Source organism: Haematobia irritans, chromosome 4 (assembly GCF_050003625.1).
Source record: "Haematobia irritans isolate KBUSLIRL chromosome 4, ASM5000362v1, whole genome shotgun sequence".
Taxonomy (NCBI): Eukaryota; Metazoa; Arthropoda; class Insecta; order Diptera; family Muscidae; genus Haematobia; species Haematobia irritans.
The window spans coordinates 104,878-127,025 of record NC_134400.1 but is presented as its reverse complement, the minus strand read 5'-3'; the positions used below and the strand labels follow the sequence as shown (position 1 = coordinate 127,025).

Sequence of the window (22,148 nt, the reverse complement as noted above, 5' to 3'; positions counted from 1 at the left end):
GGGTAATATTTAGCATGGATAGTATAAAGCATTATTTCAACCAAAGATTTTCATCGCGAGGTAGTTGGGATTTTATATCGGGTCACTTTTGTATTAAAAAATACGTGTAGAGAATTTTTGTTAAATTGTGCAATTTTTGAATTTCTATACTTCCCCATAAAAATACAACAAAGAAGCCAGCTATGACGACTGGGTCAACAGAGGTGGGGACGCAGACGGTAATAACAGCAATTATAATTAATCACGAATGAATTGATGCTCAGTTGTGCACGAACATTAAGTGTGTAAACATTCTGCTGTAATGTAGGAGTAACCAATCCACAGAACACCGAGAATCAAATGATTTCCATCTTAGAGTTTGGCCGCCCAGTCCTCCTATACCACCACTTGCATTGTGGCAGGATACCATCGCAGCAGGGTAAAAGAATGCAATGGATGAATACAACAAACATACTGTCATTCTGCACTGGGCTGCTGTTTTTGTGTGCCCTATGTTCCGTGTTCTCTCCATTGTAAAGACTATAATGGCAGCGACAGTAGCAACAAAAACAATGAAGGGTCGAAACAAAGCTTGAAAAGCAAAAAATAAAAAAAAGAGTTGTCCTGGAAAAATGTGACTTTGCAAAAGAAAGTCAACGACAAGCCAGCAGCAAATTAATTAAAAATGGAAAACAAAGGCCAACTTAAAAGGTTTTACATTCGTCTCTGGCAAACAAAATGCGAACAATGGCAACCTTAAAACATCAGACTGTAAAGAAACTTGCGAGCTCACCCAAACCCCACGGAACCAAGGACAGTGGCAACTCTTCGCAAATGAGTGGTGAAGACTTTCAAAACAGCAACCAAAAATGGTTGACACAAATTAAATGTGGCCCTAATGGGCCACGAGACACTCATTCCAAGCCTTGTTAGTAATGCATGTTTGCATGGGTATGTGTGTGTGTGTGTGCGAAACCAAACATAAGCAACGACATTGGATACGTTCTCTATTTTGCGGTTGATAGACCACTTCAGATAAATATGATTTAATTTCCTAATCAAAATTTTGAACAAAGGCTCTTGAGGCACAAGTATCACCGTTTCAGCCTCATTCATACGCCGTGGGCTCGGCGGCGTCGGTGGCATTTCTCGTCATTTGTAATCGCAACAACATAACGAGTGCGAAGGAGTCACTAGGAAGCATATTGCGTGGCAAGCCCACAATTCATTCATCCAAAAAGGGAATAGAAGCGACAATGCCTGCTTTCGAAACATTTCCAATTCAACAAAAAGCTTCCACATCCAACATCCGAGAGTAACAATTGGATTTTAGAGTTTGTTATTTTTCTCCTTTCCGGTCGCAGAAAAGAACTAAGGGTGTCTGTCAAGTACCCATCATTCACTGTACTTATTAGGTTGTCCTTCGCAGGCAACAATGGCAGAATGCCTGGCTGTATGAAGGAATCATCGTCAGTCGCAACTGCTAGAGCACTCGTTAAAAATTTTGTGGTTCGAGAGTGGATTTCTAACAATGACATGATTGGAAAATGCCCATTTCTTCCTTGAAACTTTCTACTTCAGCCCGGATGACAAAGAACAACAATATGTTTTGATTATTTGTGCCAGACGTTCCATAAAAAACACAAAATAAACTTATTTACTTTTCTCTAAGTGTGTATGTGTGCATTAATATTCGTACAAACCACAATATATAGATTTTGTTTTCATAAAAAAAAAAATAAATGTAATGGTAACAATAACAATAAACAGTAGCAGCATTGACAACAACAATAAAGCTAATATTATAACACACAACAACAATAAAATATTAGCTACTATTGAGAACTATAATCATAATTGAAATAGGTATCGATTTTTGTCTCAAGTGAATTTCGAGAGTGACATCTATCCTTAAACAAATTGGTGCCATTGAAAAGATTCTTCACGCAGAAAAGTAAACGGGGTGTCGCAAACATTATTCTTTTGTTACAGTTTTTGTATTTATTCAAAAATGTTAAATTTTTAGCACCAAAAAATGTGATACATTGTTTTTATTCTAGTATTTTTATATTAAGCGCTGCTCTTTTTTATAATTAATTACAATTATTTTTTAAGCGATATTTTGTACACCAAGATTTAAGTCTTATGATTAAAATACAAGAATTTTAGTAAATAATTATTTTCGAAAAGAACGAATGGCTTTACGCTGCAAATGTGACACTTTTTGATATCTCGTAGAGTACTTATAGAGTACTACGCACTTTCTCAATTAACCCATTTAGTAAAATTTCTTATAAAACGATAATACTGACTTCCTTTATTATAGAAAGCTTATCATACATACGAATAACACTTGGCATAGAAACATATTTTAGTTCATTCGTACTAAGAAGTATTCAATCCTTTCAAAACTTAAGGAAACACACTTGTAAGAATATAGGAAATTTTCCTATATTTCTTTTATCTACCTGTAATCGACACCTGTCATCGATGTAATCGATATGTTTGCGCGTGGGTTGTTTTTTAGTTGGAATCGCGTTGTTATGGTATACGGAGAGATTGTTAAAAAGTAATATAGTAAAGTAATATAATAAATAACAAATAACATATTTGTTATTTTAAATTAGTGAGATCATTTTTCCTTTTTTTTCAAAATTATTGAACATAAATAACAAACAGTAAGTCTATCAATGTTCGTGATGGCGTATAAAGAAAGAAAACAGCAACAGAATAACAACCCCTTCATTCGTCTTCATTTTGGAATCTTCAATTATCAGGTAACATTCATACAGTGACGCTAACCTTTTGTGAAAAAATTGGTTTATGTTTTTTTTTATATTTGTAGGTATTGAAATTGTAAAAGGAGAACAAAATCGTAGCATCTTATTAAAAGTGAAAGGAACAAGAAGAAGAAAAGCATTACTTTACATGGAAATTGGAAATAGTGGAATAATAAAATAATATTTCAAGGTCAGTCGGTGCTGTTAATCCTTAATAAATATATTTAAAATATTAATAAAACATGTCTTTTATTGAAGAAAAAATGTCTATATAAATAAATAAAACTGTTTTTAAAAACGAAGGTAAGCAGTTCTAATTTTGAAGTAAAAGGTTTACCACAAATATGTAAAATTTGTCCAAATGAATGAAAAAGTTCAATAAAATCATTCCATATATGAATTCAATTCAGTTAAATTTTTTTCGTTCTGTAGTATACTGGTACATAAATATGGGAAAATGTAAACTAATATATGGAATGCATTCTACCTAATTTCTACGAAAATCACATCGTACAAACAAATAAAAATGTCTTTGGCGCTATACGAAGTTCAACTTTCTTCACAATGAGTTCATTTTAACCTAAAGAAGTGGTCACTTTTTCTGGGCGCGTGTTTACTGCAAAAGATCCCTACTACAAAGAAATTGAAGACTTTGGTTGGTTATAATCCTATATAATTTGATGAAAGCAAGAGTAAAAGATTTTTTAGTTTTGGAGCGTGCGAGAAACAGAAATTAAAAAATTCGCGGGATTTTTTTTTTTAGTTTTTGGAGCGTAATTTCTGTTTCTCGTACGCCCTAAAAACTAAAAAATCTTTTGCTTTGGCATTCACCGAATTGTATGTCTTCCACTTCTCTGTAGTTTGGTTTGGATTGTAATCAATTTAAACAGATGGCATTTTATTCTTTTATACATTTATTTCTTAATAAGGTTCCATTTCTGGCAGGGAAATATGACGGCTTTCCAAAGATGCCTCAATATACTACACAGAGAATACAGATTGGTTGTGACAACCGAATTTATTGCCAACCTCCTTTTGGCAGTTGCAGCTACTATCAGTTGGCAGTTATGCCACCCGGAAGATTCGGTCGACACAACTAATACCACATATGGTGTTGGTTGGCTCTGCCGACGATATTGGTTGTGACTACCTTCATCGTTAGGTTGCCCAACCTAAATAATACTCATGACCGAATTAAAAATATATTTAAAAATCAATTACTTCACCGTTAAATATTATATTTTTTTATTTACATATAGGTATAGTGGTACAAATTATTCTAAATACGCTAAATGTATGTAATTAGTAGATAAAAATTGTTGTCTAAAATCTCTATTTATTGCATCAAAATGTATCCACACCCAGATTATTAGAGCAAAAATTTTTTTTTACGGTGAACATGTAACATGGTTGCTGCAACCCTGTTATTTTCTCGGTTATTATGTACCTGATTTCGACAGCATTAAAGATATTTTGTAATTTTTTATGGATATCAGTAATTGAATATTCGTGGTGTGAACACATTGATAAAATCGTGCAGATTTAGTAAGATTTTCCACATCCAACTGCTTTCGTCTCTGAAATGTAACTTCTTAAACGCCAGAACCAAATCACTGGTTACTCCGAGTTGATTGCTCTGCTCAAAGTTGTGTCCAGAGTACACAATGTTACATACCTTAAAAATAGGCCACTATTATATGGATATTAATAAGGGTACACACAAAAAATTTTTTTTCTGATTCAATCATGAAATTAATTGATCCAATTCATTTTTTAATTGAAATGTCTTCAATCACGAAAATGATAGTATCAATCACAGTTTTAATTGGGCATAGAAAAAATTCTTGATTAAAAAATTAATTGATTTCATTGCCAAATTTCAATTAATTTGTTAATTGATTCAATTAAAAATTTAATTGATGTTGATTGCAAAACTCAATTAATTTATTAATTAAAAAAGGTAACTATTTTCAATTACATTCTGAATTGGCTTAGAATTTTTATTTGGATTAACAATTGATTGTTTGAAAAAAAATTTTAACTAAAAATTTAAAAAAAATGTTCATCATCATCATAAACTGACTTACGGCCATTTTCATGTAGCTCTGTTAGGCTTTAAGGTTGGACACATCAATATCAAATAAATTATTCAAAAAGCTTCGGTTTCGGTTAATCGGCCTCTTGACGCCGAAGGCCGATTCGTGGCCGATTATCGACTTTTGGCCGAATGCCGAAGCCGATGCTTCGGTCGAGCTCTAGTGTGTACCATAACATATTAGCCTTCCATCTACCAATAAGGTCACTCTCGCTTCACACGGTTAATCTTGCACTCATATTTTTGTACACCAATGTATACAGATTTCTGTTGACAAATCGTTTTTTGATCCACAACGTAGGGTAATTCACTATTTTTTCTACACCCGTTTATAAATTCGTAATTCATTTTATATCATCATCGCTTCAAGCTTCAAAAACTGAGCGTACTTTTATGAATTATTTTAAAATTGAAGAAAATGAAATAACTTCCAAAATCCACATTGGGGAATTATTTCACTATGACAAATTTGGGAGTTATTTCATTTGAAATATAAATCATGTGGACGTGAGAAATTATTACAATAAATTGGTTTTACATCCTGTAAAAGACGTCAACGTTTATCATAAAAATTATATGATTTCTTCAAAAAAAAAAAAATACGTTTACCGCAAAAAGAAACTTCCAAACTATGTTCGGTCTAAAATTAATTTTTCATTAATTGAAGAACTAACAGTTCAGACTCTTAGCAATAACCATACTTATGCCATTATGTCCCAAAAAATCGACAATGTCATCTATCCACAACCAAATTACCAAATAAATGGTGGCATTCTTCATAAAGTAAAGAACTACACGCAAAAAAATAATTCTTTCCTGCCAAACGAAATTTTAGAGAGAATCGAACCGCGGACCATACAATTTGTAAGCCAACATACTATCCACTGAGCTATGTAGCTGTTATTGTCATCAATAGACAATTATACATATAAGTTATATTTATATAGCATAGCTTGCGGCGCCCACGAGCCGATTAAACAAACTTTATTTAAAGAAACATACATCTAGTTGGGCACCGTGGAGCAGTGGTTGCTGCGTCCACCTTTCATGCCAAGGCTCGTGGGTTCGATCCCTGCTTCGACCGAACACCGAAAAGTTTTTTTTTGTTTTTTTACATATATTCAAGATATGTTCGGAAAATTACGAAAATATGTTCAACATTGCATACTATATTAAATTTTTACTATGAACTGTAAAATGTGTCTTATTAAAGTCAGATAGACTTAAAGTCAGAAAAGAACAGTGCTTGATATAAACGAAATGGACTATGTTGTTGGTTCAAAAATAATTTTTTTTATTGAAAAAATAAAAATTTTGTAAAAAAAGAATTTTTTTGGTGATAAAAATTTAAAATTTTCGAAGAAATTCAAAAAACTCTAACTAAAGAAAAACTTTTTCGGTACACGTTTTCCAAACGTTTTTTTCTTTGCGTGTAACAGTTTAGTTCTCCCAGCGTATGACATTTTATATTCTATTTGCAACTTTTGGAAACTGCAATGTTGAACATATTTTCGTAACAGTTTAGTTCTCCCAGCGTATGACATTTTATATTCTATTTGAAACTTTTGGAAACTACTCCGTCATAGCTGACATTCGTCTTGCATGCAAGAAGTAGTGGGTTAAACTGCAACGAATTTGTAGGAGGTGGTTAGCTCTACAGTTTTACTCCAGACGGGACTAAAACAAGTTCTCGTCTATAAAGCACGTATATGGATTCAAACGTCACTCTCAAATAAAATGGTCCATAACGATAAAAACTCATATTCACTAATAAGGTTACTTTAAAAACTTTTTTCTATATGTTTTTTTGATCCATGTCAAATTTCCATCGTATATCGGCTGTATTCACTGAAAAAAGCATACCCGGTTCTAAAGATTTTGTCTTTACTCTAATGATTTTGGTATTGATTCCGAGCCAAAGAAGCGGAGAATTGAAGTAAGGATAAGACAGAATTGTCTTTTAATTTTAAGTTTTGCGTACTTGATTCTAGGCAGCAAACTTTAATTTATTCGTTTTTTCTGTTTTTTTCTTCATGCGCAATTAATGTTCTTTAAAAAAACGTTAACGACAACGTAAATTTTCCAATTTCGACTCGACTTCAAGTAGAAATTAGGCTATGTTTCAAGTAAAAATCGTATTTAAAATAAAGTGTTGAAAGACGTCTCCTATTTTTAAAAGCTTTTTTGCTTTGTTGTCAAGATGCAAAAGGACAACAAATTTAAAGACTATTTCTTTAATTTTGAAGAACTTTTCACAATTATTAAAGACAAGTTGACCTTAGCCAAACAAAATTTTCTATCATTTTAAGATACCCATTTTTAATTTGAATCACTTAATTATAAGGAGAAAATTACTTTATAGAGAAGTTCATTGTCTTTCAGATAAGGAAAAAACTTAATATCATTTTAAGATACCCATTTTTTTGAATCACTTAATTATAAGGAAAAAAAAAATGACTTTATAGAGAAGTTCATCGTCTTTCGGATAAGAAAAAAACTTTATATGAGAGAAATGCGTCTTCTATGCTAAGCAAAAACGCATTCGTATTTTTAGGACATGAAATCTTTGGTCTCACACAATATTTTTTTCAGTGTTGTTACCTCATATCAAAGAAAATATATACCCCCAAAATACATACATATAGTTGAAAACTGACACTTAGGATATGAGATTAGGTGTAGTAAATTTTTATACCAAATATTAGTCCTCCATAATGTGCATGGACGTATTGCACAATTTCGCCCTATTGCAAGGGATTTCAATCGTCTAGCACATTCATTCATTGTCCACGCTTCTATATGTTATGTGTATAGGTATTCGGTCATAGGGCCAAATCCATTTTCCATAAAAGCCTTCCTGGCTAAGAGCCATTGCTGCATTATTACAATGTCAAAGTTTTACACTTGAAGCGTCGTTATGTTTGTAACATTAACAAAATCTCCTCCCCTTTACAACAAAGGGACTTGCTCGTAAAAGGCTCATTATTTTATTCACTCCAAAATTGAAATATACAAAAAAAGAAGAAAAAATAAACAATCTGCTCACACCATAAACACATATTGTAGTGGCCCAACCACAACAAAAGCTACAATCATAAAAAAAAAAACTTCAAATGAATGGATGTGAGACAAGGCACAGATCCAGTACAAAAAATGGCGGTGCGAGGCAAATAAAAAACCATCTGACATTCCATTTCAACAACTCCTACCGAAGCTGAAAGAATGTTAAGGGTACTTCAAAAAATTTTAATCGAGTTCTGTTCTCTTTAGAGCTTTTGCCACTCGACACTCGACGGTAATGTTGCGATTGCAACTGTCATTAATTATAGTCTAGCTGGGTTAAACTTTGTTTATTCGTTGTTATTGTTTTGTTTTACCTTCATTAAGTTCAACATTTGTGATTAATTAAATACACCGACGCATAAGTCCAAAACTCTGGATAAACTTTACACTTAAGGCTAAACATTAAAGGTACCTGGTCCTTAATATTATGGTTTGTGATGGTAGTCATCTCTGATCCCTTAAAAACGCACAGTCATTACAGCTTTATTCCAGCAATAGTTGCCCTTGTGAGATCTTACTTCAATAGCTTAATATAAAGTATGAAAAAAGTATTTGTCAGGAATATATGAGAAGTTAATGAATATCGGCAACTTCCTAATAAGCTATCGCTTACCTCGCTTTAATTCAATACTATTTACAAAATCAAAGAATTTTTCTTTGAAAATGCCTTGCAATTGTAAAGTTAAACAAACTTTTACCCAATATACCCAAAATACACTGTCCAAATGAGGAGAGTAAAGTCTGGTAGAGACGACTACGTCATACCCAGAGATGGTACATCTAAAGCAGTGACGTATTTTACCATACGTCAGAAGCCTCGAAACAAAAATATTATATAATAATATATACACTGAAAAAATGTTGTTGTTAGGTCAAAGATTTCATGTTCTAAAAACGAATCCGAATTTTTTTTAGCATTAAAGATTTTTCCTTGTCTAAAAGTCGACAAACTTTCCAATGAAGACGTTTTGTTTTTATTGTTAAGCGATTTGACTTCAGAGGAAAGAAAAATTTTTTGGACTAAGGTCCAAAATTAATGAAATCGTCGTTAAATTTGGTTACTTTTTTCAAAAATGGGATATTTTTTCATCACTTTGTTCTAAAGACTTTTTTCTTGAAACATAGCATAATATCTACTTGTTGTAGAGTCCAAATTTTGAAATTAAAGTTGTCGTTCACATGATTTACGGAACTCTGATAGCACATGAAGAAAATATCTAAAAAAATAATAAATGAAACTTTGTTTCGTAGAATTAAGTACGCAAAACTTAAATTTATAAGAGAATTGGCCCACAATTAAATATTGTCCTGTTCTCTTATTTCTGATGGCTTCAAAGCTCTCTAAGTGCTTTCATGACGTACCTTGAAGACACAACTATATAAAGATACTCCTTTGTCATTTAACTTTATATAGAAACGGGCAGCAGCTCACCACATGTGTTTGCCGTTATAACCTATCCTAACCTAGTCCTGAAAAAAAACAAAGATCTCTTACGATTTTTTAGTCTTTAGTCCAACGATTCCAATGATTGTCTCTGCAAATTATATTGAATTAAGTACACATATTACGAAACCCAGCTACTATTATGTGCACCTGATTTGTGGATACGAGGGCGGTTCGGAAACGTCTTAGCCTAGCACAAAAAACGCGGTATAAACAGAAAAAAGTTAAGTGTTTTGGAAACTTCCATCTCTGTTATGAACACATGTTAAATTTTGTTTCGATCTGGCAACTCCTTCATATAGAAACAGGTGTACAAAAAAGACGCATCCGCAATTTTTTACAATGGAAAAATTAGAAATGCGTGCTGTCATTAAATATTTACATAGGATAAGAAATTCATAATGATATGGTGAATGTGTTAGGTGAAAGTGCTCCTTCATATGCAACAGTAAAAAAATTGGGTTGCTGAATTTAAACGTGGTCGTACAAGCATTGAAGATGAACCACGTAGTGGACGTCCAAAAACAGCAACAACAACAGAAATTGTAGCCAAAGCGCATGAGATGATATTAAATGATCGACAAATAAAAGTGCGTGAAATTGCTAATATAATGGGCATCTCAAATGATCGAGTCCATTTAATTTTGCATGAAGAACTACAGATGAAAAAGCTTTCTGCAAGATGGGTGCCGCATTTGTTAACAGTCGATCAAAAACGCATAAGAATGAACATTTCTCAAGCTAGTTTGGATCGTTTTAAGCGAAATAAAATGGATTTTAAGCGTCGTTTCATAACTGTTTGATGAGACATGGATCCACCACTATACTCCAGAGCCAAAAAAAAAAACAATCCAAACTGTTTGATGAGACATGGATCCACCACTATATTCCAGAGACAAAAAAACAATCCAAACAATGGGCTGAAGCTGGAGGAAGTGCCCCAAAGTAGGCAAAAACAATTCAATCGGCTGGTAAGGTTATGGCAACGGTTTTGGAACTTCAAAGGTATTTTATTGATTGACTATCTGCAAAAGGGAAAAACAATAAATTCAGAGTACTATTGCAACCTTTTGGATCAATAAAATGTACAAATTCGAGAAAAACGTCCTGGCTTACAACACAAAAAAAAAAAATTTTCATCAAGACAACGCACCAGCGCACAAGAGTGTTTTAACAATGGCTAAAATGAATGAATTAAAGTACGAGTTGCTTGACCACCCACCTTATTCTCCTGGCTTAGCTCCCAGTGACTTGTTTCCAAATCTAAAACAATCCTTGCTGGCAAGCGTTTTACCTCAAATGAAGATGCAATTACAGTTGTAAACCACTATTTTGAAGACCTTGAGGAAAACTGTTTTAATCAAGGAATATAATTGCTAGAAAGGCGTTGGACTAAGTGTATTGAAGTTTCAGGAGATTATATTGAAAAATAAAAATATTTTTGAAAAACTAACTATTATCTTTCATAGATAGGCTAAGAAGTTTCCGAACCGCCCTTGAATATCTAAATCGGCTAACCGACTTAACAATTCACTTAAGAGAGAAGTCGTTTTAAACTGCTCGATGAGATAATAACTGCAAATAAGGGTTCCCAGATACACATTACAGAGTTATATTGCAGAGTGAGTTCACAATATTCCTCCCTTACTCAGTTATGAATATTTGGATGTGGGTGGAATTTGCCATATGTCTTGGGGCATTGGAATGGACTTCATTTAGCTTGGGAGGATAATTGAACGAGATATGAGTGTACAACAAAGTTTCACAATGAAAAGCGTACGTACAATGGACTGAAAACAAGCAGAGTTGAATGGCAACGAAACATGGAACAATTGATTAGAATTCAATTGAAAGTTGAGTTTTAGTTAATACCCATCGATGGTCTGTTTTCCTCGGTGATTGTTTGGGTTTCTTCCTACCTTTATTTTGATTTTTCGATTATTGTTTTCTTTTTCAGCAACAGTGTTGGTGAATGACAACGTGCTAGGGTGGGGGTTGGGTGGTTTCACGGACTGGCTTCCATTGTTGCGACAACTCTGTATTGTTTACTATTCTTGGGTTATAAGGAAGGCATCGTGCAATTGACAGGTGTATCTGGCAGAATGAAAGCGGGTTATTCAGCTCTTTGTTGCCGCACTAGATTTGTGTAATAACGAGTGATTTTGCTGGCCATGTCGGTCTCTGGAGTTTCTCTTCGGCTTTGCGACATGATGAACTTTTATTGTAAAGCAACGAAATCCATATTTCATCCGATCAATCAAACATTGCAATTCCAAAAGGAATATTTGAAGTACAATGGGGTGTTTTTCAGCAGTTCTCCTCCACCTTCTTGTCTACAATGAGGACTGTACACTTAATTTGAATGAATAAACGAACGGTCAGTGTTAGGAATCCTGGGGAATATTTACCTGAATAAGTACATACATCTGTGATTTATCTAAATGTTGGCCCAGTCCTCCTATTAAATCGACAGTACTCATCTTATTGTGCCAATAAGGATGTGATTGAGGAGGGTTTGTTTTATTTACATTATATCACATCGTAAATGCTATTAAGACAACACACACATCACTTTTGTTTCCTTTATGAGACCTTTATGGCATCCATTGTACCATCTTTTGTTCAAGTGTCGCGTCCAGTTGTACAATCCAAACGTCTATTTGGGGCCTCACATGGAAGGATGTTTGTTCATTACAATTACTTAAGAAATGCCTCTCACTTGTTGTCGTAGAGTGAGCTATTGCTCTTTTGGCGACAATAAGCAAAGTGACATATTTCCGATTATATTCCTGACACATCCTTTTGATGTCATACTCGTATTGGCCATATCCAACAATCCGCCCACACTTTATTGAAAATGCCAACAAACACCGTCACTGCAAATATTGTAAACGAAGAATCCTCGTACAAGTCATGATTCAAAGCCCATTCCTTGCGATTTGTTACTGGAGTTTAGATACAACAAGGCCAAACCCCACTAGTTTCTATTGGAAATATTATAAGATAGTGTAATGAAGAAAATCAACAGGCAGAAGTCCGTTCAGAAACCGAAAAACTAGGGACTTATTCCGGCTCGATTGCCGATCTTAACGTTAAAATGATCAGGTAATATTGCGGGTCATGAATATTTGTCCCAAATATCTGAGTAACTACCTTTCTAGCTTAACAAAATCAGTCGATGTTACTATATAACATATTTAGCAAAATCCAGAAATTACTTTTCTCCTCCCATCGAATACTTTCGGCTGGGATAAGTAATTTTGAGTCAAAAAGTTGAATATTGCGTCATTTTGTAATGAGCCGTCTTCTGTATAGTGCCACGGCATTATCATGGGCAGTTTGTTCATTTTGTTGTGAGGACATACGCCAAATATTGCTCATCATCTTGTTTGAGAAAATATTATCAGCCAGACTTTGCCAGATGTTATTTGTTTATTGCTCTGCGTGCATTCGTCGTCGAATCTGTTATTAATTTCGGTAACAATAACGGATGATTTTTATAATATTAGAATTTCTTCACACAAAGCTCGATGATGCAATCCGGTGTTTAACGAAATTATAAAATTAGAATATGTTGCATATTGCAATTTGCATTACCAAAAGTAGTTTATGCATTGCTTAAACACATCCCTAACTGAATTCTTTGCTATCTTTGGCGAATCATAGTTCCATAGTCGTCTTTTAATACTGCAATCGTCATTCTAGTAAGGGTCAACCCCAGAACAAGACTTACAGTACACCGAAAGAATTCTCTTCCTTAATTTTAAGAAGAATTCTTCAGTAACTATTCTTCGTGAATTCTTCATTAAAATAACGAAATTTTCATTCATTTTCGTAAATTTTACGAAGAACATTTTACGAATATACGAAAGTTCTACGAAATATTCTACATTAACTTTTCTTCGTAAAAAGTTCGTACTTTTAACGAAACTTTCTTCAAATTTCATGAATTTTGTGAAGAAGTTTTTACGAATATTTTACGAAACATTCTGCGTTAAAATTTCTTCATAAAAAGTACGAAACATTTTCTTAGAAATAACGAAGAAGTTTCATTGAAGTTGTAAAATTTCCGTTCGCGGCATTAAATTGTCTTTTATAATGTGCTTGAGTGTATTACTTTATTCTATTTTTTATGCAAGTCTATGCTACTTCTCATTTGGGTGATAGCGCGCTATGAATAAAAGTGAAGCAATAAAACAAAAAATTATTCAAAAACTTAAGATGCAAAGTAGTGATGTCATTTTTCACACTTGTAACTATAACCAAATGCACTTTCGACTATAAATTTTTTTCTAAAAGTTCAAACATTTTTGAAAAAAAAGTACGAAAGTTTTTCACAAAAAGTACGAAAATTTTTCATAAAAAGTACGAAACATTTTCATAAAAAGAACAAAATTGTTTCATAAAAAGTACGAAGATTTTTCATAAAAATTACGAAGATTCTTCATAAAAAGTACGATTTTTTTCGTACAAACTACGAAAATTTTGGAAGAACTTTTCTTCGTAGAAAGTACGAAATATTTCGTACTTTTAATGAAAAGTTTCTTTGGTTGTAAAACAATGACAAATTTCGTACTTTTAACGAAATTTTTCGTTCTTTTTACGAAAAAAATTCTTTCGGTGTAGTGGAGGGATACCCTCAATGGGGTTTGTGACAGATATCTTTCAAAAACAATGGAATGAACAACCAGCCAAACATTGACTCCAATATAACAATGGCATTGGCTGCACATTCTTCTATAATCAAAGTTTCATTGTGAATGATTGTTGTAAATCCTCTTGAATTTTGAATAGTCAACTATTGAAGTGTTCTATATATACTGCGAATGTGGCTCAGCTTTTGAATATTCTTCCTTGGTCGAATCGGTAACATATTGTTAGGAAGTGAGATTCAAATGGCTAGCGCAAAATAGATTGTCTTCAATTTGAACAATAAATCATTTTTGTTTTCTCGAGTTTCCTTGAAAAGTGGAAAAAAGTATACACAAATGAAGCATACAAATTTACTAAATTCGTGTTTCCCACAAAATTGTTCAGAATTACGTAAAAATTGTAAATTTTATCAAAAATGCGCCATCTAGAACTTCGTATGATCTCATTCTTTTTTAGTTTATTCTTTTGGAAACATTTCTCATTTAAATTTTTTCTTTATATTTCGCAGGTGCTGAGTGGAAACTTCTTACGGAAGATGAAAAACGTCCATTTATTGATGAGGCCAAACGACTTCGGTATGTAATTTTTTAAAGGCAAATAAACTTCGCTGGTCTAAGGGTATGGTCAAACTGGGCAAATATTTGATAGCAATCAAAAAAGAATTCGTCGCCAAAGTCAAAACACCAAACATTTTTAGCTCATATTGCACGCTCACAAAAAATCGCTTCTGTAACATATACTCCCAAACATATTTTGCTTCAAGCATATATATTTTTGGGTATTGCCCAAACATTTATATGTTTGATCTCTTCCAATATATAATATGTTTGAAAGCATATTGGTCTAAACAATATATGTTTGGGAGTCTAAGTTCCAAGCATTTTGTATTTTTGCATCCAAATTCAATAATGTCTTCCAAAAAACAATTTGTTATTATGTGAACATATAATATGTTTGGAAGCATTTTGCACCCAAAAATGTTATATGCTTAAAAAAATTCTCCCAAACAATATTGTGCTCAAAATTTTATTTATTTATTTATATATTTACAATCATAATGAATTATGAAAATAAACAGGTAATATAGATGCTAACAACATAGGTTTTCGACCTGAATGCTCAAAATTTTGTTTCTGCCCAATTGTATATTCCCCCACATCTTTCTCACTTCCACGAGATTTTTTAGTTCTTAGCACCTTTTTCTGTAATACAAACATTGTAGAAGAAATTATTCAATTGTATGATTTTTTTTATTTTAATTTTACCTTTTGCCGGACGGGGATTCGAACAGCGGACCACACAGTTTGTAAGGATCAAAGAAGTAGCTGATCAATTGACCAAGGAAAAATAAAATGTTAATTTTGTAATAACAAGCAACAACCACCAACTTAATTCAATATCGCTCCCTGTTAAATAGCGCTCCAAGCTACTAAACACATATATGTTTATAGGCTATTTCTAAATTAATATATGTTTGCATCCAAGCATATTATATTTACAAACATTTTATGTCCCAAACATAATATGTTCTAACATATTAACATATATGTCCCAAACATGTTATGCTAGTTTATGAACATTATATGCTTGCACTCAAAAATATTGTGTTTAAAAATTTGTGTTCCAAACATATAATGTTTATAGCCAAACATATGAAACACAGTCTTTTTCATCTGTGTGGTTACATCGCAATAGGGGCATTTTACAAAAAGTGCTTCAGAAAAATTTGACAATCATTTTCTGCAAATAGTTGCCTAGTGTAACCATACCCTAAGTCTCGTTTCAGAAAATTAATTCACTTTTTTTCTAAATTATTATGCTGTAATAATTGTTTTAAATTTCAGAGCAATGCACATGAAGGAACACCCAGACTACAAATACCGCCCCAGAAGAAAACCTAAAGCTCTACGAAGGGATGGATATCCATATCCAATGCCATATCCTTCCGTTCCAGTTGAGGCCTTACGAGCAGGTATGTTACCCACCATTTAGCTCCACAAGCAAAATGATGTCACAGCAATAGGGTGAAAGAATCTTATTTGTGCTTTCGAAGCTCTTGGAAGGGTATGTGATTTAGAGGTCAACTAACTAATATTGAAACATGATGAACAAATAGTTCCTTAGCACGAAACCAAATGCCAAGAGAGGAATACACACAATCTTCAAATGTAGTTGGCTGAATGACTAGCTTAGCTCTTCTTATTCGGAGACAGGGTGGACAGGGTGGTGTAATTAGCATTATCTTTTACGACCACTAACTAAAGGAAAGGGTTGTGATGCACGGTGGAAATTTTGAAACTTCCGTTGTTATTGTTGGACACTTTCTTAGCTGTCTCCAACTTTGTATGGGACAAAAGCCAACCCAACTGTATAGACATGACAGATTTGGATGTGTATTGGCAGACACGTAATAATTGATAGTTGGTTTCGAACAAAAGCATTTTCAAACAATGGTCTTAGAGGGATCCAGGAATAGTTGGCTGGCAATAGCCGAAAGAGCTGAATCACAATCACAATTAGATGAGGTCAGCGTTTTGAGAGCCAAATACTTACAAGTGTCTGAATATACCTGTCCACCATTCGGTCCGTAATTGTTGTCTGGAGAACCAATTTGCTGACACAATAATTTTGTTTGCGATCCACTCCCCCAGTTGATCTGGGCGATATACTCTATTGAATATCTTCGCTTTTTATTCTTTCTTGCAGGCATAACACCGAGTTACTTTGCGCCGGGACCAGCAGCCGCAGCAGCTTATCATTTGGGCAGTCATCTGACGCAAACGAATCCACCAACATCCCAGGTGAGTGAGAGCAAAAATAGTTAAAAGGGTTAACCACCAATTAACGCAAGTACACTACGGAATGAGATGGTACTCACTGGATAGGTTCGGTGAGGCGCTTATGGATGAGGAAATGTTTAATTGCTTTTGTGCTACTCTCGAATCTTTGACCTTATCGCAGGAGGGAGAAACGCTAAACGGTAGCAAACCATTGGAATGCAGCAAATGCCCCACAGCCCACAACTCTTTTACGTTCGATCGATCACCAAATGAAACATTTTCGACATGGCATTTATGTTTCCTTCTGTCTGCTTTGATATACATGTGTCCGTCGATTTGTGGGCTATGCTTAACACACCTGCAAATTATTCCGACGATTGTTTAATAACATAATTTCCCACTCCTCTGGTGAACGCCCACTTCAAGTGCAAGCCGTGGTAGTGACAGAGGGCCAAACATGTTTTTTAGTTATGGCTTCTTATCCTTCAAGTGCTGATCAACTGCTTTTCCACGAGTCATCCTGTTCACAACAGCTAACGAGAGTGTTTAGCTACTCATTGAGCTGGGTAACACCTTGTAATTTTCCAATTATAACCATTTAAAATGCTCACACACATCTATCCAAGCTTCGGGAAAGAATGCTTGGGAAGAAAACCCCTATATATGTGAGATATTCAAGTGCGCCTGCAAGCAAGCGTGTAGGCTTGTGGATCTGGGTACCGACATCATCCTCCTTACAGTCATCCAAGTGATACAAGCACTCCGATTTGAAGGCTCCGTCGTTGTTGGATTTACACATTGTGCAGGAGTCATTGCCTGTTTTTGTCACACTGTTGAGGCGACAGTTTGGGAGTGGATGCCAGCTGCATTTCAAAGAGAACGAATTCAGCACCATTCATAGCCAAACCGTGAAAAATTAACTAAGGTTGTACACTCAAGAAAGCCCAAAGTCAAATGCCGTTCCTTATGTAATGGCATGGTATAAACATCACGCTCTGTTACCAAACACACATGGAGGAGTAATTAGAGCTCCTAAGCGGTAGACAGACTCCTTTCAAACAACTTGAGCTGGTGTAACACCCTCACATATCATATCGTTTGCCAGCTTCGTAATAGTTATAAGGATAAGCACCAGCTTTTGCCAAATGTCCCGCCTTTTTAGCAAAAGGAAGCGTGTTTTTTGCAGCACCACAGTTTATCTTTTGCTAAACCCAACCTAACCTGATACTCGCTTACTCACCAAATACCTCGGAGTAACAACCTTGTTAGCATGGTGCAATGTATTCATTAGCGAGTTATTAAAAGCCATGACTGTCACTCATCTTTGTTGGACAAGAGTGGCATGCAGGATAACAATAATGTCTTCATAAGACGACAAAACATTATACGTTGCGTTGATGGATGCCAACTCGACTGATGCTTAGGGGTGGTGTTGAAACATTCAATTTTGGTTTCTGGGCGTTCTCAATGAGTCGCAGGTAAAATACGAAATGTTGCATTGCATTTTAGCCCTCCTCTATAAACATAAGTTTATGGTTGGTAGTCACACCGTCAGAACTGTGGCAGTAATGTCGTTTAACGAACACCAGAGTTCATTGACGATTATTATTCGTTTATCAAAACAATTGATTACTACAATCACAATATTTGCTTGTAGTAACAATTCCCAATCTGTTTCGAATTTTAATTGAGGATACCAAAAAAAAAACACAAACAAGCTGCGAAGCCAGGTCAGGGATGAAAACTGTAATAGGAAACATTATTAGCCCATATCGTACTTTATACAACAAAATGGTACTGAATCATAGAATTTATAAAGACATTGCGTGTGTGTTTTAAGTCGGCTAAAATCCCAAAAATATTGCACCCACGAGGATAGGTTCCTATTCTGAGTCATGGACGCCGCGTAAAATGCAACATAGCATCTTTAAATCTAGGTTTTCTACAATTTGAATTAGGATGAAAATCTAATAACAAAATAAAAGTGAGTTTCAAATTCTAGAAAAAAATTAACATCTTCACATAAATCTTGGTAAATATTTGAAAGTTTTATCCTGATAATATTTAGGACTTTATGTTCGTATTTTGAGGAAAGTATTTTTTCGTATATTGAGGAAAGTAAGTATTTTTAAAATTGTTTAAATTTTTTTTAATTTTTTGTTTCATAAAAACAATTTTTCTGACAAAGAAAAAAATAATAACAAAATAAAAGTGAGTTTCAAATTCTAGAAAAAAATTAACATCTTCACATAAATCTTGGTAAATATTTGAAAGTTTTATCCTGATAATATTTAGGACTTTATGTTCGTATTTTGAGGAAAGTATTTTTTCGTATATTGAGGAAAGTAAGTATTTTTAAAATTGTTTAAATTTTTTTTAATTTTTTGTTTCATAAAAACAATTTTTCTGACAAAGAAAAAAATAATAGAATGGTGGAGAGCATTGAAAATTTCCAAAGTGATTTATCTAAAAAAGGAGCATTGTAACTGCTAGAATGTTCAAACTAGAAATTGCAACAATCGTAGTCGATAGAATTTATAAAAATACATATATATTTTTCATTGACTGAGAAATAAACGGCAGAGTCTTCTATGGGGTTCTCACCAGGCATGTTTTGGGGTTTTACCTTTATAAGAAAACGAGTCGTTTTCCCCATACAAAAAACAAAACAATTTCAAAACACAAGTTTTCCTCAAAAACACATCAGTTTTAGAATGTATAAACATACTCTTTCCAAAATATATGTCAAATTATTGAAATATATTTCATAGAAAAAAGGAATAAACAAAGGCTTTGAAGAACATAGGGATGTGATAACCTAATTTTTTTTCCTTTGCGGTCGCGGCTATTTGAACAAACTTTGGATATATATGAATTTAGAACAAATGGGAATTTCGAGTTTCCATGGCAACTGTCAAACTAAACATCGCAACGATGTGAACTGTGAAATATTTTGGAAAAATGAATGAGGAAAAGGAGTGAGTGGGAACATAGTATTAAAAAACAAATGAAACGAAAGTGAGGACAAAATTCTTTTTCAATTCACCTTCAACAGCATATGCAACTCTGCTTTTTAAGGCAATCACAGCACTCTCGTTTGGCGGCAGTGCTTAGAATGCCCGAAACCTTTTCGAACTGCTGCCCTTTTTTACAAAAGAACCTAAAAAGGTGATATTCCATGCAAAATGCAAAAAAGTGCACGTATGTATTTTACAAGACAAAAAACGCCATTAGATTTGGCTTCCAGTGCTAACAATATGCGAAAAAAATTGCACTTAAATATGTACTGACGAACAAAACTGTACGACAACTGTTCCAACACAACTGAATTCAATTGGTACATTGAGGTAGTTGGGTGGATGTTGCGTCGTTGCGAGTGCAAACAGATGAAACCGGAGAATATGATGATGTGTTAACAATGTAATTATAGCCTCGACACCCCATGTCCTGGGGAGGGTAACAAAAATTCGTTCACAGCTCCATTCCGTTCTATGAGAACGTTTGGCTGGCAAGCCACCACCACCCTTTGCTGAAAACAGCCCGACTGCGATGATTATTGTGTGGTAGACGGTGGATAACAGAGGAGAGCGGAGTGGGTAACAAATGCTTTAAATAAATGCGATTACATTGCAATAAAATTGTTTTCGTTTTTGTATTCGTATTTGCTTTCATTGTCGTCGTGTTTGTGTTAGAAAACCTGCTATGATTCGATTGTTTGCCTTCCCACTTGAGTTTTTAATTGCGGCCAAAGGATTCAATCGTGGCAATGTTTAATGTTTACTGATTGTGTGTAACGGAGCGAGGCGGGTAACTGTGAGTGTGAGTTGGCCGAAGGCTAAGGGTGGCTGACTGACTAAGGAAACAGTTTCCAAATCCCATTAAATAGAGTGTTATTACGTGCAATTAGAAAGCGTGTTGGCTCAACCGCCAATATAGATGGCCTTCGTTGTTAATTTGAGAAGCCCAAATGTGTAAAACGATACACATTGTCCTTGTCCATTCTCATTGTTGGTATTTGCATCCTGGTCAATGATATTTTCAAATGTTACAATGGGTCTTCTTAAAACGCGTCTAAAAGGTTGTTCTCTTATTTTCAGAGTTCGATCTCAGCCCAAATGGATGTACCGAAATTCGCCCTGGACCGAAACTCGTATTTGACGTCAGCGGCATCAGCTGGGTCGCTTTACGAATCGTCGAAAGCAGCTCAGGCCAGCGCGGCGTATAGCGCTTATTTGGATCCAAGTGTTTTAACCAAGGCCTACTTCGATTCCAAAATGTACCAAGACAGGGCTGCCAATTACGCATTTGACATATCGAAAATTTATGGAGCCCAGCAGCATAACACATCGGCGGTGGCAGCAGCGGCCGCACATCAACATCACCAACAGCAGCATCTCCTAAACGGACTAGGCATACCAAGTCCCCACAACAACAACGCCTCATCGAACAGCAATACGAATATGGATGAACGAGACACTACTCCCCCTCATTTGGACACCGGAGGTAGTAGTAGCGGTGGACCCATTGCAGGTATGGCCGATTCAAAATCGCATCTTCATTCACCCAACGACAGCCAATTAGAATACTCGCAATACGCTCAATACAATCAGAGTGCGGGAAACTTCAATAGTACTGCACTATCTGCAAATGTGCCACCCACCAACAGCTCATCCGTGTCATCTGCAAGTAGTGCCGACTTTCGTAGGCCCCTCACAGTTATATTCTGACCACCATCAGAGGAATGCGAAGAGCTCAATCTGTCCATAACGCATTAGAAGTTTTAGCACTCTGAAAACAATTCGGAAAGACGAAAACTAGTACAAAATCCCAATTAGGAGTATCCGGCAAATGTTCTCTCCTCCCAGGATTTAACATGGACTCATGGGTTCTTATTTCTGGCACGCTCAAAGTCCATCGACAACTAAAGAAAGGCTACAACGACCGCTGGAAATCAAAATATTCTCCTCTCCCAAGAATGTAGTCTTGTTCTCATTGTCCGTGAGGAAATTTCTGTATTAATGGAATTTATTGGCTTGCTAAAATTTCGCAAGGCATGCGAATATTTTTATCCAATACACCCAAACTCACATGTCGTACTAATTAATCATAGAGTAGTATCCTAGACAATTTATAGAATATTAATTTATTTGTATTTGTATGTAGGTGTATATATAGGCGTATATGAAAATAAACCGAAACCGAAACCCAACACTGAAACGGATGAACCTTTTCATTGTTACTCCCCATCCCACAGAAAAACAAAACCAGTGTATAAATAAATAAAGAAATAAATGTATTCACTTCTTATTTTACAAAAACAAAACAACGAACAATTATTAAGCATTTGAATGGGT

General features: G+C 34.6%; 1 protein-coding gene across 4 annotated transcripts in view; it reads left to right on the top strand.

The window, feature by feature from the left end:
• Sox21b (SRY-box transcription factor sox21b) overlaps positions 1–22,011 on the top strand; it is a 152,467-nt gene extending 130,456 nt beyond the window's left edge. For all 4 annotated transcript variants that reach the window (XM_075305459.1, XM_075305457.1, XM_075305456.1 and 1 more), the window contains 4 exons: positions 14,523–14,589; positions 15,859–15,986; positions 16,721–16,815; positions 20,892–22,011. In XM_075305459.1, coding sequence (XP_075161574.1) covers positions 14,523–14,589; positions 15,859–15,986; positions 16,721–16,815; positions 20,892–21,521 — 920 coding nt within the window. In that variant the 3' untranslated portion in view covers positions 21,522–22,011. The remainder of the gene's footprint in view (positions 1–14,522; positions 14,590–15,858; positions 15,987–16,720; positions 16,816–20,891) is intronic.
• The last annotated feature ends 137 nt before the right edge of the window (positions 22,012–22,148 follow it).